The 15727-nt window shown below is 43.3% G+C and overlaps 1 protein-coding gene across 5 annotated transcripts in view; it reads left to right on the top strand.

Annotated features, from left to right (window-relative positions):
* The window catches only part of BABAM2 (BRISC and BRCA1 A complex member 2), a 201928-nt gene that overhangs the window by 44383 nt on the left and 141818 nt on the right, over window positions 1-15727 (top strand). For all 5 annotated transcript variants that reach the window (XM_077341574.1, XM_077341567.1, XM_077341539.1 and 2 more), the window contains exon 6: window positions 3037-3111. In XM_077341574.1, coding sequence (XP_077197689.1) covers window positions 3037-3111 — 75 coding nt within the window. The remainder of the gene's footprint in view (window positions 1-3036; window positions 3112-15727) is intronic.

Below are 15727 nucleotides of genomic sequence, written 5' to 3'. Positions count from 1 at the left end.
TCTTTCTCCATTTTCTCATATTTCTTCTCTTTCCCCTTACCTAACATTTTAACTTCTCTTTGCCCCCTACCCTTGTCTATCAGTATTCCGCATAGCTCTCTTTCTGCCTTTCTCCCTTGATCTCTTCAGATGCAGCATTGACAACAGGACCCCTGGCATCTGGCAGAGTTCCCAGGAGTTGCTGCATTGTTGACAGCCCCCCCCTCCCCGCCCAAGCCACCATGTTGGTAGCAGGTTTGTTGGCAGCTACTGCAGTGGTGGCAAGCCCCTGGGAGACAGCAATGCTCCCTGGAGCCACTGCATCAGCAACAGGGCCCTGGGAAACTGCATCATCAGCTGCAAGGCCCCAGGAGCTGGCAAGGCCCCCCGAAGCTGCTGTATCTACAGCAGGGCCCATGGTTGCCTTCAGGGGTCCAAGGGACTGTTGTTTCAGCAGCAGAGCCCTGGCAGCTGCAGGGCCTAGAGACATTATCACATTGACGGCAGGGCCTCAGCAGTTGGCATAGCCCCTGGGAATCACTTTGTCGGCTGTGCAGGTGAGCAATCTGCACACACACAGAATTTTTTAGGGTTTTTTTTCAGGGTTTTTTTCAGGGTTGTGTGTGTGTGTGTATTTAAATTTAAGATTTTTTTTGCAAACCTGGAGGTCCTCCACGTTTGGAGAAAAATCTTTTATCTCTCAGTGTGGGACTGGCCTATGGATTTAGATATTCGTAAATCTGCTCAAACAGATATATTGATAGTGCCTTGCAGCCTTTCTTTCCTTAAGTGTTATTTATATTTATTTATATTTATTTATAATAGAAGTTCTAGATCACCACTCCCGGCCAGGCCAGCCCGTGGCAGTTTACATTAAAAATATAAAACCATTGAAACCCTAATACAAATACAATACAAATCATTGATGGTGGCAGCTACCACCTATTTCCAACAAAACCTCACTCTTCTACTCGCAGTCTATGTCCACTAAAGATGGTCCAAGGCGGTGTCAGCCTACATGTCCTTATCACAAGAGGGAAAGGGAGGGAACCGATCTTACCATCCCCAGTCTCCTGCTCGCCCTCAACCAAACACCTGGTGGAAGATCCCGATCTGGCAGGCCCTACAGGACCCAGAGACCTCTGACAGGCTCTTCAAGGAGCTCATTCCACCAGGTAAGGGCCAGGACCAAAAAGGCCCTGGCCCTGGTCAAGGACAGGTATGCTTCCCAGAGGCCGGGACAACTAGCAAATTCATACCTGCAGAGTGGAGAACCCTGCGGGGAGCATGGAGGCTCAAGTCACAAAAGTAGCCCAAATGGTGTTTTTCCATCTAATCCAAGCGCGGCTACTAGTGTGCTACCTGTCTTCAGAACGTTTGGCCACATACATGCAACAGTGATCCATACAACAGTCACTTCCAGGCTAGACTTCTGTAACTTGTTCTACGTGGGCCTACCTTTGGCTTTGATCTGGAAATTGCAACTGGAAATTGCAGTTCTTTAATGCAGCAGCAAAGGTCCTCACTAGAACATCTTGGAGGGCCCATATCCAGCTCATGCTGCATCATCTTCACTAGTTACCAGTTTGCTTCTGGGTCAAGTTCAAAGTATTGCTTTTAAACTTTTAAGGGTGTATGCAGCCTGGCTCCCACATATCTGCGGGACTGCTTATCTGCTTATGCCCCCCGCAGTGCTCTTCGTTCTGTGGGTATGAATCTAATGATTGTCCCAGGCCCCCAGTATGTCCGCCTGGCCTCAACCAGGACCAGGGCCTGTTCAGCCCTGGCCCCAATCTGGTGGAATGAGCTCCTAGAAGAGTTGAAAGCCCTGTTGGAGTTGTCAGCATTCAGCATTGCCTGCAAGACGGAGCTTTTCCACCAGGCGTAAGCTTGAGGCCAGGGTGGAGTCTTGGTGTTACCATCGGAGAATCCCTCAAAAGATCAGTACTCCTGTTCGCAGTGAGTGAGAGCTTTTGACCCATGGGCTGAAATGGGGTGGGTGGGTGAGAGATTGGAACTCTTATAGACCGCCATCTGACTAATGTATTAAGGAGTGTTTTTAGGGTGGTTTATTGTGTTTTATTGGATTGTTGTAAACGGCCACGAGATTATTGAGAGCAGCGGTATAGAAATGTGAAAATAAATAAATAAATAAAATAAGGAGATAAGCGGTCCCGCAGATAGGTAGGACCCAGGCAGCGTATAGCCTTAGTGTTTATGGAGATCTAAATGGTAATGTACAAAAAGTGGAAAGTATTTAGCTTGTTTATGTGTTTGGTGTAGTGGTTAGGAGTGCGGACTTCTAATCTGGCAAGCCAGGTGTGATTCTGCGCTCCCCCACATGCAGCCAGATGGGTGACCTTGGGCTCGCCACGGCACTCATAAAACTGTTCTGACCGAGCAGTGATATCAGGGCTCTCTCAGTCTCACCGACCTCACAGGGTGTCTGTGGGGAGAGGAAAGGGAAGGCGACTGTAAGCCACTTTGAGCCTCCTTCGGGTAGGGAAAAGCGGCATATAAGAACCAACTCTTCTTCTTCTTCTTCTTCTTCTTCTTCTACTACTACTACTACCACTACTACCACTATTTACTAACTATTTGTTCAGGTTCACACATGCCTGGAGTTAGATTTTCAGATTTTTATAAAACCATTGCTTTATTAAACATGAACTTCAAGATAGTTACTTTATTATATTGACTTTTACTTATGCTAAGAGCCTCTTGTGACGCAGAGTGGTAAGGCAGCCGTCTGAAAGCTTTGCCCATGAGGCTGGGAGTTCAATCCCAGCAGCCGGCTCAAGGTTGACTCAGCCTTCCATCCTTCCGAGGTCGGTAAAATGAGTACCCAGCTTGCTGGGGGGTAAACGGTAATGACTGGGGAAGGCACTGGCAAACCACCCCGTATTGAGTCTGCCATGAAAACGCTGGAGGGCGTCACCCCAAGGGTCAGACATGACTCAGTGCTTTGCACAGGGGACACCTTTACCTTTTACCTTTTTACTTATGCTATGCAGTATTAATGCTCACTATAGTGTTTTTCTCCCCCTTGCTTGACAGACTGGTGAATTTTCAGCTCGTTTTCTTTTGAAATTGCCAGTGGACTTCAGCAACATCCCTACTTACCTTCTCAAGGTAAAATAGACTACTTTTCTGTTTGACTCAGTAGAATAATATCATTTGAGGCATTCACATGTTTTCCCCAGAGAAAAACACAGAAATATTGCTAGAAAGCCAATTACTTTTAAAGATTTGACTTGATTGGGGAAAAATGGTCAGTACTAGAAAACTTCTTGTAATAACTGATAATCTAACTAGGGATGGACACAAACGGGTTCAGAACCCAACATTTGGGGCAAATTTGGCCAGTTTGTGCCCCCCCTCCCCCGAATTGAGGTTCAGATGAAGCACTTCTCCCAAATATCTCCCAGGCCTTTTGTCTGGTTCAGGCCATTTTAGTTTGGCAGTTGACAAGGGCATTCTCCCTGTGAGCTGTTAGGGTTAAATGGCTGTGAGCCATTTAAATAATCTGCTTTGTTCTCCCCATTCCAAGCAGGAGAAAGTGAAATGGAACACTGAAGAGAGCCAGCTTAGTCTAGTGGTTAGGAGTGTGGACTTCTAATCTGGCGAGCTGGGTTTGATTTCGCGCTCCCCCACATGCAGCTGGCTCAGTGACCTGAGGCTTACCATGGCACTGATAAAGCTGTTCTGACCAAGGAGCAATATCAGGGCTCTCTCAGCCTCACCTCCCTCATAGGGTGCCTGTTGTGGGGAGAGGAAAGGGAAGGGGATTGTAAATTGCTTTGAGACTCCTTTGGGTAGAGAAAAGTGGCATATTAGATCTTTGTCTTCTAGCCATTTCACCAATCAATTTCATTCCGTCCTGCATCCAAGTGGAGGAAGGTGTAATGAATTGAGCTAGACTATTTGGAAAATACTGGAATAGAAGCCGTTCAATAAAAGAATCTAAGTAACTCTAAATAACTTAAGAAACTCTCTTTAGTCTGAAACATATGAACTAAAGTATGTGCATCTACTGGTTTTACCTAAGAAAAAGACATACAACCTTTATCCTCCACGTTGAATAAAATATTTTGTTCATTTGAAATATAAATAAATATTGATTTGCCATTAATGTTAAAGGGGCTCCCAGTCTTTCCCTCAGGTTCCTGGGCAGAGCAAACGACCAAAATGTTCTATACTTTGATAGGGTGGGACAGCCAGAGTTATTCAGAAAAGAATACATTACTAGGGTGACTCAGTCAGGCAAATAGAAATGGAGGGGAAATCTTGGTTCTGAGGGAGAGAAAGGGAAGGGGCCTGTCATACCATAATTCTAAGATGATTTCATACCGAGAAAAGAATTAGGTGCAGCTTCATAGAGGGAATTTTTATTTTATTGTACTCTTAAAACTTTTGGAGACCCAACAATGTAAAGACCTTTACAAATTAAATGCTTTCCCCTTCAGAATTCTATTTATAAGGAACTGCTCTAGTTACTAAGAACTATTAGAACCATGCTGGCTATATCCCATCCCAAAGAATATTTGCAGCCTTATCAAATGAGTTACAATTTTATGACAATTGAAATGAATACTCAGACGTCCAATACATTTTTAAAGATATTTTTCTGCTTGAAATTAAATTGTTGAATTACTGTTTGATTTATTGTACCTATTAAATAACTGAGGCTTATATAAAATGAGAATTTTAAGAGTTACCACTTTAATGTCTTGCAACATTCTTGCCAAAGAATAGCATGCTTACCATTTCCTTTTGGGTTCCGTTTATGGTAAGTTGAAATCTGTATGTTGACATTTGCTGGCTTGGATCAGCTCCTAAAACTTTTTACTGTTGCATCCAAGAATCCTTGTTACAGTGGATAGTGTCGCTTCTGGAACCATATATCTACAGCTCTTTTATTCTTGAAGGACAAAGCATCACAGAATTTCATTTTCCTCCTGTGCATCCTCTTACTTGTATCATGCCAGACATTCTCTCCATATTTACGATTAAAACACAGCATGTCAAAAGTCGTTTGCAGTCTGTTTTGCAAAATCTTTTGCAAGAATCTTCTTTGTAGCACTGGCAAGGGAAATAGACATAATACTAATTTCAGAGCTTTAGAAAATGTTCTTAATCTGGTATGAGAGGAAAAATCCATTATTTTCAGGAGCTAGCATACTTCTTTAGTACTCTAAATTGGTCACACATGTGGCCCTGCTCTTTCCCTCATCCTTACTTCGCCACATTGGAGAAATTAGGAGAGGTTCCATAACTGTGGTGGTGCACATACATAGTATGTGGTTCAAATACAAGACTGGGAATAGCCTTGACATTTTGGAAAGTGCCAGTTAAAAGAAGGTTTTCTGTAGGGATCATCCTTTGAACTTTCTGCTCAGATGCAGACTGAGACTCCCTGTCCATAGGCTAGAGCTGCTAATATTGACCACAAATAAACAATAAATCCATATGCTTAGGAGAATATGATTGCTTTCATGCTGTAACAGAGTTGCCAACTCTGAATTTGGAAATATCTGGAGATTTTTGGGGTGGAGCCAGGAGTGTGCAGGATTTGGGGCAGGGAGGGACTTCAGTGGAGTGTAATATTATGGACACCAAAATAAATGCCTATGCAAATAATGGGTTATGGCAAAATAATTTCTACAAATGCTGTTGTCCAAAGCATTTTACTTTAGTTTACTGCTTGAAGCGTTCACAGGAAAATCAAGATAATCATCTTTGTCAATATGACTTTTCTCGATTGATAATTCTACAAGGCATACAGAAACATTAAAATTATAATAATACCAAATCAAATGAACATACATTGGAAACAGCTTTACAGTGAACAACTCACAATATAAAACAAAGTTTCTCATACACTCCAATAATGCATGTACTAAATGATGTATTTATGATCTCATTTGTTGTAGAAACTTTTCGTGTACTTTGAAAAGTTCTTTTTGGAATATACAAAAAAAACTTGTTTTATACGGTGAGTTAATTGCAATGCTGTTTCCAATGTATGTTTATTTGATTTGGCATTATGTTATAATTATAATGTTTCTGTATGTCTTATAAAATTATCAATCGTGAAAAGTTATATTGACAGAAATGATTGTCTTGATTATCCCGTGAATACTTCAAGCAACAAATTGAAGTAAAATACTTTGGAAAACAGCATTTGTAGAAATTATTTTACCGCAAGCCATTATTTGCATAGGCATTACTTTTGTGTTCATATATCACTATGCAAATCCTTATTCTAATCTTTACCACTGGCTCTTAAATAAAGTTGAAAGAGCCATCTGGGTGGCGCAGTCCGGGTCTACACTCTGCTGTCCGGGTCTGTCCGGCCCTCAGAATCCACAGGCAGCCAAAGGCGGCGAAGCTGGGTGACTTCGGATTGGGACCGCCCATATAGTGCCTGCCTCCCCCAGCCATGTGGTGCCGCTCGCCAAGCCTCACCGCCACACACCTCCTGGCTGCCAAGACCTCCGCTTGGCTGACTCGCTTCCTTCCCCGGCCGGGCAATCACTCGTCTTGCCCCGGCCGGGCAAGACGAGTGATACTTGGAGGGCCCAATTAGGAGCCGCTTGGCGGCTCCTGATTGGGCCCTCCAAGTTTATATCCTGGACAGAGCCCTCCCTTTCTCCTCCCCCTTAGGGCTTACTCTTTTATTTATTCCACTCTGCAGGAGCGGTTAAAGATTAGCCATGATAACTATGTCAGAAAAATGCATCCAATTAATGTTTAGAAAATAGTATGGGAAAATTGATAGGTATAAGTTAATCGTCCACATTTTAATGAGCTATTTGCGAGCAGAGATCACATTTGAAATATAGAAGGGAATAATATGAGAGATTAGGCTTAGGTGCATATATGCCATGCCTTGGTCCTTTATATAAAATGCTTTGATCTAGATAAGAGGCAGAAAGATGCTGCCGTTAAGTAATAACCTATTATTATTTTTATGGCCAGTGCATTCCAGTTTAATAGTTCAGTGTTTATATTGCTAATATACAGAAATAACATAAATTACAGGTTCTAACAAGATGGTAAATGTGATTCACGTAGTAATGTGGTGGTGTGTGATTGTAAATGCTTCTATCTGATAACTGGACTTATAAATATAGAAATACATCACCAGATTTGTCTTCCGTACAAAATAAAACCTCTAACTTGGTTGCATTCTTGCATATGTAGATAGTTCCTTCGTATACTGGGAAAACCAGATTCAGAATGTTCTGTGTGTATGTATGTGCGTGCATAGGTGTGTGCAAACACACACTCCCTAGTATTAGATCAAGACTACATAGGCTATTTCTATGGATTCCCCCTTTCCACTGTAGGCCCCCTCATGTTACCTGTATCATTGCAGAGATAAGTAGCTGAAGTGTGTGCGTACGGATTAGGAAGACAGGAACATTCCATTCGGTAAGTAGCTAGTTTAGTTTGGATCTAACTATTTCTCTTCTCACCTTCATGTAGTGTATATAAGAGGAGGTAGATGTTGTCTGTGTGGTGGAATAAGGCTAAGAGCAGGCCTGCCCTTAGCCTTGACCCGGAAACTACAGCTGGTTCAAAATGCAGCAGCCAGGATCCTCACAGCAACACCGTGGAGGTCTCACATCCGGCCTATTCTCCACCAGCTACAATGGTTGCCAGTTGAATTCCGGATCAGACTAAAGGTTGTGGTAATTACCTTCAAGGCCATGCGCGGTCAGGGCCCAGTGTACCTGAGGGATCACCTCCCCGCCTATGCCCCCAAAAGAGCTCTGCGCTCCACCGCCACCAACCAGCTAAGGATCCCTGGCCCTAAATAAGTCTGTCTGGTCTCAGCCAGGGCCAGAGCATTCTCTGTTCTGGCCCCCACCTGGTGGAACGAGCTCCTGGAGGAGATCAGGGCCCTGACAGAGCTTAAACAGTTCCGCAGGGCCTGCAAAAAGGAGCTCTTCCGCCAGGCATTTGGCTGAGATCAGATGTAATCAACAGCGACCGAAGGGCCCCTGCTCCCCCCCCCGCCCCCCTCAGAATTCCACCAATAAGCCCTGGTCCTGTTTGTACTGTTACACTGTTGTATTGTTATATTGTACTGTTACATTGTTATCTGGTTACAACTATTAGTTATTATTATAAGGTTATTCACATGTTTTTATAGACCGTTTTATGTATTGTTCCTTGTTCTTATGTAAATTGCCCTGAGCCTCCGGGGAGGGCGGTATATAAATATGATAATAAATAAATAAACAAACAAACAAACAAACAAACAAATAAATAAATAAGGATGAACTGTAGGAAAGAACAACACCTTATATCTTCCGAAAGCTGTGCTAACTAGATATGAAAGGGAACACTGTACCAAAAAGTTAGTTTATAAATTGAGATTCATTTTAAAAAGAAATTTCATCAGTATTTTATTTATTATTTATTTATTCATTCATTTATTTTTTTATTTCTATACTGCCTCTCGGTTGTCTTGCAGCAGTTTACAATAAAATGCTAAAAACACAGTTAAACCCCTAAAAACACCCCTTAATACACTTAACAATTAATGATGGCAGTCGAGAGGAATTCCAAAAAAAACTCCGCCACCACCCCCTGTTCAGCACATGGGTCAAAAGCGCTTTCCCTGAGAGCGAGGGCTCTGACCTGATAAACGCATTGGGTATCCATTGGTGGTAACTCGGGGACCCTGTACTGGCCTCAACCATATGCCTGGTGGAAAAGCTCCGTCTTACAGGTCCTGCGGAAAGCTGACAATTCCAACAGGGCCCTTAGCTCTTCCAGGAACTCATTTCACCAGGTAGGGGCCAGGCAGATGTCCTGGGGGGGGGCAGGACAACCAGTAGATTCATTCCTGCAGAGCGAAGAGCCCTGCTGGGGGCATAGACAGATAAGTGGTCCCGCAAATAAGCGAGACCCAGACTGCGTAGAGCTTTAAAGGTTAAAACCAATATCTTGAACTTGACCCGGAAGCAGACTGATAACCAGTGCAGATGTTGTAGCACCGGCTGGATATGGACCTTCCAAGGTGTACTAGTCGTATTTTGTATAAGCTGCAATTTCTGGATCAAAGCCAAGGGAAGGCCAGCATAGAGTGAGTTACAGTAGTCTATCCTGGAAGTGACTGTTGCATGGACCACTGTAGACAAGTTTTCTGAGGACAGGTAGGGCGCTAGTAGCCACGCTTGGTGCAGATGGAAAAACAGCACTCGGGCTACCTTTGTGACCTAAGCGCCCATAGAAAGGTAGACATCAAAGGTCACTCCCAAATTCCTAGCAGTTGGTGCAGGTGTTAAGTGCACCCGATCCAGGCATGGTAGTCATTCTGTCTGATCCTGGCCTCTTCTACCCAGCCCTCCATCTTGGAGGGGCTGAGTTTCAGGCAAAACTGCCTGTGACATCCAACCACTGCTTCCAAACAACTGGCAAATGTATCGGGGGAGGGGGGGGAAGCCAGCCGGCCATCCATTAGGAGGTAGAGCTGGGTGTTATCCGCATATTGGTGACAACCCAGTCCAAAGCCCCGAATCAGCTGGGCCAGAGGGGGGTGCATGTAGACATTAAAAAGAGTGGGAGAGAGTATTGCCCCCTGCAGTATTCCACATGGGAGCACAAGAGGGGATGACAACTCATCCCCCACAGCAACCCTCTGTGTCCGGTTCTGGAGAAAGGAGACCAGCCATTGCAGCGCAGTCCTCCTAATCCCAGTCTAGGTTATTAAGATTTTAAAGTCTTAATAGCCAGGTAGTTCCATCTGGTAACTGTTAAATGACTACAAATCATTTGCTAAGGGCCCTGACGGAGCTCCCACAGAGGCTGCAAGGTGGAGCTCTTCCCCCATGCATTTGGTTGAGGCCATGCTAGGAAGAGCCGGTCCCTCCCGGTATAGGCCCCCATACACCGGACATTGCCAGAAGATCCCCCCTGGTTGTGGGTACGGAGATGGCTGCTATTATAAGGTGTGGGAGGAGGAAGATTCATAAAGTGGTTTTTGCCACCAGTATGGTTTTATGGTTTTGTATGTATTTTATGTGGGTTTTAAATTCTATTGTAAACCACCAGGGTCCAATCAATAAATATAAACAAAAATAAACATAAAAATAAATTAAACATGTCTGTTTCTCTCTCTCTCTCTTTCTCTCTCTCTCTCTCTCACACACACACACACACACACACCACACACACACACACTTAAAAGCAGGTAGTTTAGATGGGAGCCAGGTGGGAAAATCCCAGCTCAGTTTGGGTCTCGGTTTTGGGCTGCCCTGAACCAGACTGGAATGCTTATATTTGTGCCCATTGTTATTTGTTTGTATTGACATGCAATATTATTACACAGGTCTGAATATAGTATATACACTTTAAATTTGCAGAATCTTTAATTAAATACTTAGCCTTTTCTATCTTCAATTTTATTTCTAAAAAATTAATCTCATACCAGCATTTGGTTCTTGGGCTACAGGGAAATAAACAGCTTATATCCATTTAACAGTGGAAACAAAGAACCAGAGTGGTTCTTACTGTTATAATTTTATTGGATTTAGAACTACAGGCATGACCCCCTCAGGTGATCTGAATCTGGAACTAAAAAGAAAACATTCTTGGTTTTCTAATGGATGGCTTGTAATACTGTTTATGGATAGATAATGTAGGTTTGGTGCTAGAATCAGATTACTCCCACGGAAAATCTGGGTTTTGTTTGTACCTCTGCTGCTGCTTAATTCCCAAATAAGGTTCAAGCACTTCACTGACCACAGACCAGTAGCAACAGTTTTCACTGGTGTGTGTGTGTGTGTGCAGGGGAGGGGGGGTGGGGGGGTTCTACATATGGACCATTCTCCTACTTTGTGAGTGGCAGTTCAAATGGGCACTTGGGCTGCAGTTACTGTGAAGGAGGCCAGACAGATATCTAAAGGACAGAGGATGTATGTTTTTTCTTAGTTTCCCTCTTTGTAGATGAGATTGTATGTAATGGAATGAAAGCTTCTTTTCCTCCATAGAACTTTCTTTTTTTTTAAATAGAGTAACAAAGTCCATGTGCACAACTGTTTGAGACATGCATGGTACTGGGTTCGCCATAAATTACTTGTGACTTGACAGCACTTTCCACAGCCATTCTGAATGCTCTTAGCATGTAGAGGAGAGAGGCCTTCCCATCACAAAACTGGAAAAACAGGTCATCACCTTTTTCTGAATGCAAAGAAGATATTGTATGGGAATGTTGAAGACCACAGGAAGTATGATCATTAAGTGACAGTCTAGCAATTGCAGAAATAGACAGATCCACTGAATAACAGGTACTTCCTATGCAGTTTTGACAGAAAAAGTCTAGGGCATAAGGAGAAAAAATTAACAGAACTGAAAGGAGCATGAGAACTAGTAACTGAAGGAATTCTGATGCAAAGAGGTAAGATGGATATTATTGCCTCTCCTTTCCTGGAACTGAGTTTCTTCCCATTCGTTTTTACATAACCACACGAATAACATGCCCATTTCCTTTATGCATTTATCACTTGAGCCAGCAAATTTCCTCTCCTGTACTGCAAAGTGCTTTCAGGTTGTGTAAGTACTAGACAGATGAGGAAAATCATCTCTGCTGACTGGTGTCTCTCTAATGATACATAAACCATCAGTTACTTGTCTGTAAGAACCCTAAGGCTGGTGGATTGCTTAACCTCATACAGTGATTGCTATAGAAGCTAGTTCCAAATAAAAAATGTTCACTATTCTGGCATTTATATTGTTTAGAAAATTAATTCTGTCTAATTTCATTTAGACTACGGATTGCTGTAAACAGTAGGGATTTGCATTGTAACTTGCTTGTTTGCCAATTAATTAAATTAGATTATCATATGTTAAAATAATTTTACTAATTGTGCATTGTATAAGAGCTGCTTCCAGTCTAAGATAAGCATTTGGGGCCAAATAAGAACTATTAGAAAAAGTTACTCATAAAAGGGTGGATTTTGTCAGTGTGAAATTTTGTGCAGAAAGAACATGATACGCATTTGTCATGTTTTCCTTCTCTGGAAAAAGGTAAGAAATCAGAATGGGTCTGGGTCATGCCACAAAACAGGGAAGTACCCCCTTTTTAAACACTGATAACTGACAGAGGTTTTTTGGGGAAAGAGGTTTTTAAATTAGAATTTCCTCTTGGATTTTCTTTCCAAATGTTTAAGAGCCAGCACTGGAGCTGCTTTTCTCATGATGTGCTCAGTGGTAAAGTGTATATTCCTTTAGCTCACTGGTGTGCATATTAGTATCTCTCGCTTCTTCTAGTAACATATTGCTCAAGAGCTTGTGCAGCACTGAGGAATTAATATTTGGCTTTTATAAAATGATTGAGGATTCAAGCGGGGATCCCTTGATCCCATGCAAGCCAATGGCAGTACAAAGGACTCTAACCATCTTGAAGAATAGTAGAAGAAGAAGAGTTGTTTCTTATATGCCGCTTTTCCTGACCCGAAGGAGTCACCTTCCCATTCCTCTCCCCACAACAGACACTCTGTGGGGTGGGTGAGGCTGAGAGAGCGCTGATATCACTGCTCGGTCAGAACAGCTTTATCAGTGCCGTGGCGAGCCCAAGGTCACCCAGCTAGTAATGGGTGGGAGATTGCACACCTCCCCCCTATACACCTCTTCCCTTGGTTTGGCACCATAGCAGTTTATTATGATAAGAAGTTCAGAGGTTCAGCCATACTGGACTTAATACTGACCAACAGCAAGAGTTGGTGGATGAGGTGAAGGAGGTGGGGACCCTAGGGGGAAGTGACCATGTCCTCATAGAATTCCTTTTGAGATGGGGAGCCAAGGAAGCTTGTAGCCAGACGCGGATGTTGGATTTTCGTAGGGCAAACTTTAATAAACTCAGAGACATGATGAGTGTCATACCATGGACGAGAATGCTGGAAGGGAAGGGAGCATGTGAAGGGTGGGCGCTACTCAAACAGGAGCTATTGCATGCTCAATCAATGACTATCCCAGAAAGACGAAAACAGTGCAGGAGCTCTAAGAAGCCTATTTGGATGAACAGAGAACTTCAAGAGGAACTAAGAAAGAAAAGGAAAATGTTCAGGAAATGGAGGGAAGGACAGAGCTCTAAAGAAGAGTACCTACAGGTTACTAGGCACTGTAGATCAATCATCAGAAAGGCCAAAGCTGAGAGTGAGCTAAGATTGGCCAGGGAAGCCCATTGTAACAAGAAAAGAATTTTCAGTTATGTGAGGAGCAAACGTAAAGTAAAGGAGGCAATAGGCCCACTGTTGGGTGCAGATGGACAAACTCTAACAGAAGATGCAGAGAAAGCAGAAAGGCTTAGTGCCTATTTTACATCTGTTTTTTCCCACAGGTCAAAGTATTTAGGCACATCTAGAGATGGCCATAGCCAAAGGACAGTGTCTGGGTGGCAGGTTAACATGGATAGAGAGGTTGTCGAGAGGCATTTAGCTGCACTGGATGAGTTCAAATCCCCTGGTCCGGATGAAATGCACCCGAGAGTACTCAAAGAACTTTCCAGAGAACTTGCACAGCCCTTGTCCATCATCTTCGGAACCTCTTTAAGGACTGGAGATGTCCCGGAGGACTGGAAGAGAGCAAATGTTATTCCGATCTTCAAAAAAGGGAGGAAGGATGACCCGGGAAACTAGACCAGTGAGTCTGACCTCTGTTGTGGGGAAGATAATGGAGCAGATATTAAAGGGAGCAATCTGCAAACATCTGGAGGACAATTTGGTGATCCAAGGAAGTCAGCATGGATTTGTCTCCAACAGGTCCTGCCAGACCAACCTGGTTTGCTGGATCGGGGAAATTCGCTTGATGTCATTTACTTGGATTTTAGTAAAGCTTTTGACAAGGTTCCCCATGATGTTCTGATGGATAAATTGAAGGACTGCAATCTGGATTTTCAGATAGTCAGGTGGATAGGGAATTGGTTAGAGAACCGCACTCAAAGAGTTGTTGTCAATGGTGTTTCATCAGACTGGAGAGAGGTGAGTAGGGGGTACCTCAGGGCTCGGTGCTTGGCCCGGTACTTTTTAACATATTTATTAATGATCTAGATGAGGGGGTGGAGGGACTACTCATCAAGTTTGCAGATGACACCAAATTGGGAGGACTGGCAAATACTCCGGAAGATAGAGACAGAGTTCAATGAGATCTGAACACAATGGAAAAATGGGCAAATGAGAACAAGATGCAATTTAATAAAGATAAGTGTAAAGTTCTGCATCTGGGTCAGAAAAATGAAAAGCATGCCTACTGGATGGGGGATACGCTTCTAGGTAACACTGTGTGTGAACGAGACCTTGGAGTACTTGTGGATTGTAAACTAAACATGAGCAGGCAGTGTGATGCAGCGGTAAAAAAGGCAAATGCCATTTTTGGCTGTATCAACAGAGGCATCACATCAAAATCACAAGATGTCATAGTCCCATTGTATACGGCACTGGTCAGACCACACTTGGAGTACTGTGTGCAGTTCTGGAGGCCTCACTTCAAGAAGGACGTAGATAAAATTGAAAGGGTACAGAGGAGAGCGACGAAGATGATCTGGGGCCAAGGGACCAAGCCCTATGAAGATATTTTGAGGGACTTGGGAATGTTCAGCCTGGAGAAAAGGAGGTTGAGAGGGGACATGATAGCCCTCTTTAAGTATTTGAAAGGTTGTCACTTGGAGGAGGGCAGGATGCTGTTTCTGCTGGCTGCAGAGGAGAGGACACGCAGTAATGGGTTTAAACTTCAAGTACAACGATATAGGCTAGATATCAGGAAAAAGTTTTTCACAGTCAGAGTAGTTCAGTAGTGGAATAGGCTGCCTAAGGAAGTGGTGAGCTCCCCCTCACTGGCAGTCTTCAAGCAAAGGTTGGATACACACTTTTCTTGGATGCTTTAGGATGCTTAGGGCTAATCCTGCGTTGAGCAGGGGGTTGGACTAGATGGCCTGTATGGCCCCTTCCAACTCTATGATTCTATGATTCTATAAGGGCTCACTATCCTGTTTTAGTTCAACAAAATTAGTGATCATTTGGTAACATTCCTTTCGCATACAGAGAACCACATGAAACTATCCAGTAAAAATTATACTTCAGCTGAGAGTGACAAATACTAAAAATGTAACCGCTTTATTAAAATAATGGAATCTGTTTTGCATTGTACCTCCAGCTTAGGGTAGTGCTCAAGAGTGGCAGCCTCTAATCTGAAGAACTGGGCTTGATTCCCCACTCCTCTAAATGCAGACAGCTGGGTAACCTTCTTTTACATAGGCATGTTACTGGCGGGCAAAACCAGTACATGACTTGAGTTTTTAATGGATTCTTAAGGTTTCTAAAGGCAATTTCTGACCACACCAGACCAGGGATCTGTGCACTCTTCAGAGTTGACTTCCTGTTTGACTAGGGAAGGAATTTTCTTCATTCTCTTTCCTTTGCCTGAATAAGAGTCTTTGCCTGTTTCTCAAACTTCCTTGCTACCTTTCCCCCAGTTCTCTGTCAGCTCTCAGTTAGTGCTGAATTCTGAAATTGTCCGTTCTTGACTCTTCTCAACTAGGACTGAAATCAGACTCCTTAGTATCCAGTTCAGAAGTCTTTCTCTGCTCAGCTGATACTAACAGATCTCTTGGATGAAAAATCTTGAGCAGTAGGAGCTTGTCTCACACAGAACTCTCTGGCTCTGTAAAAATTTACCCTTCACAGTCCTTCAGCTGTTTGTATAGCACTTCTAAGCTTTTAAAAAGTACAGTCTATCC

This window comes from Paroedura picta, chromosome 1, assembly GCF_049243985.1.
Source record: "Paroedura picta isolate Pp20150507F chromosome 1, Ppicta_v3.0, whole genome shotgun sequence".
NCBI lineage: Eukaryota > Metazoa > Chordata > Lepidosauria > Squamata > Gekkonidae > Paroedura > Paroedura picta.
This window is presented reverse-complemented; position numbering and strand designations above follow the sequence as displayed.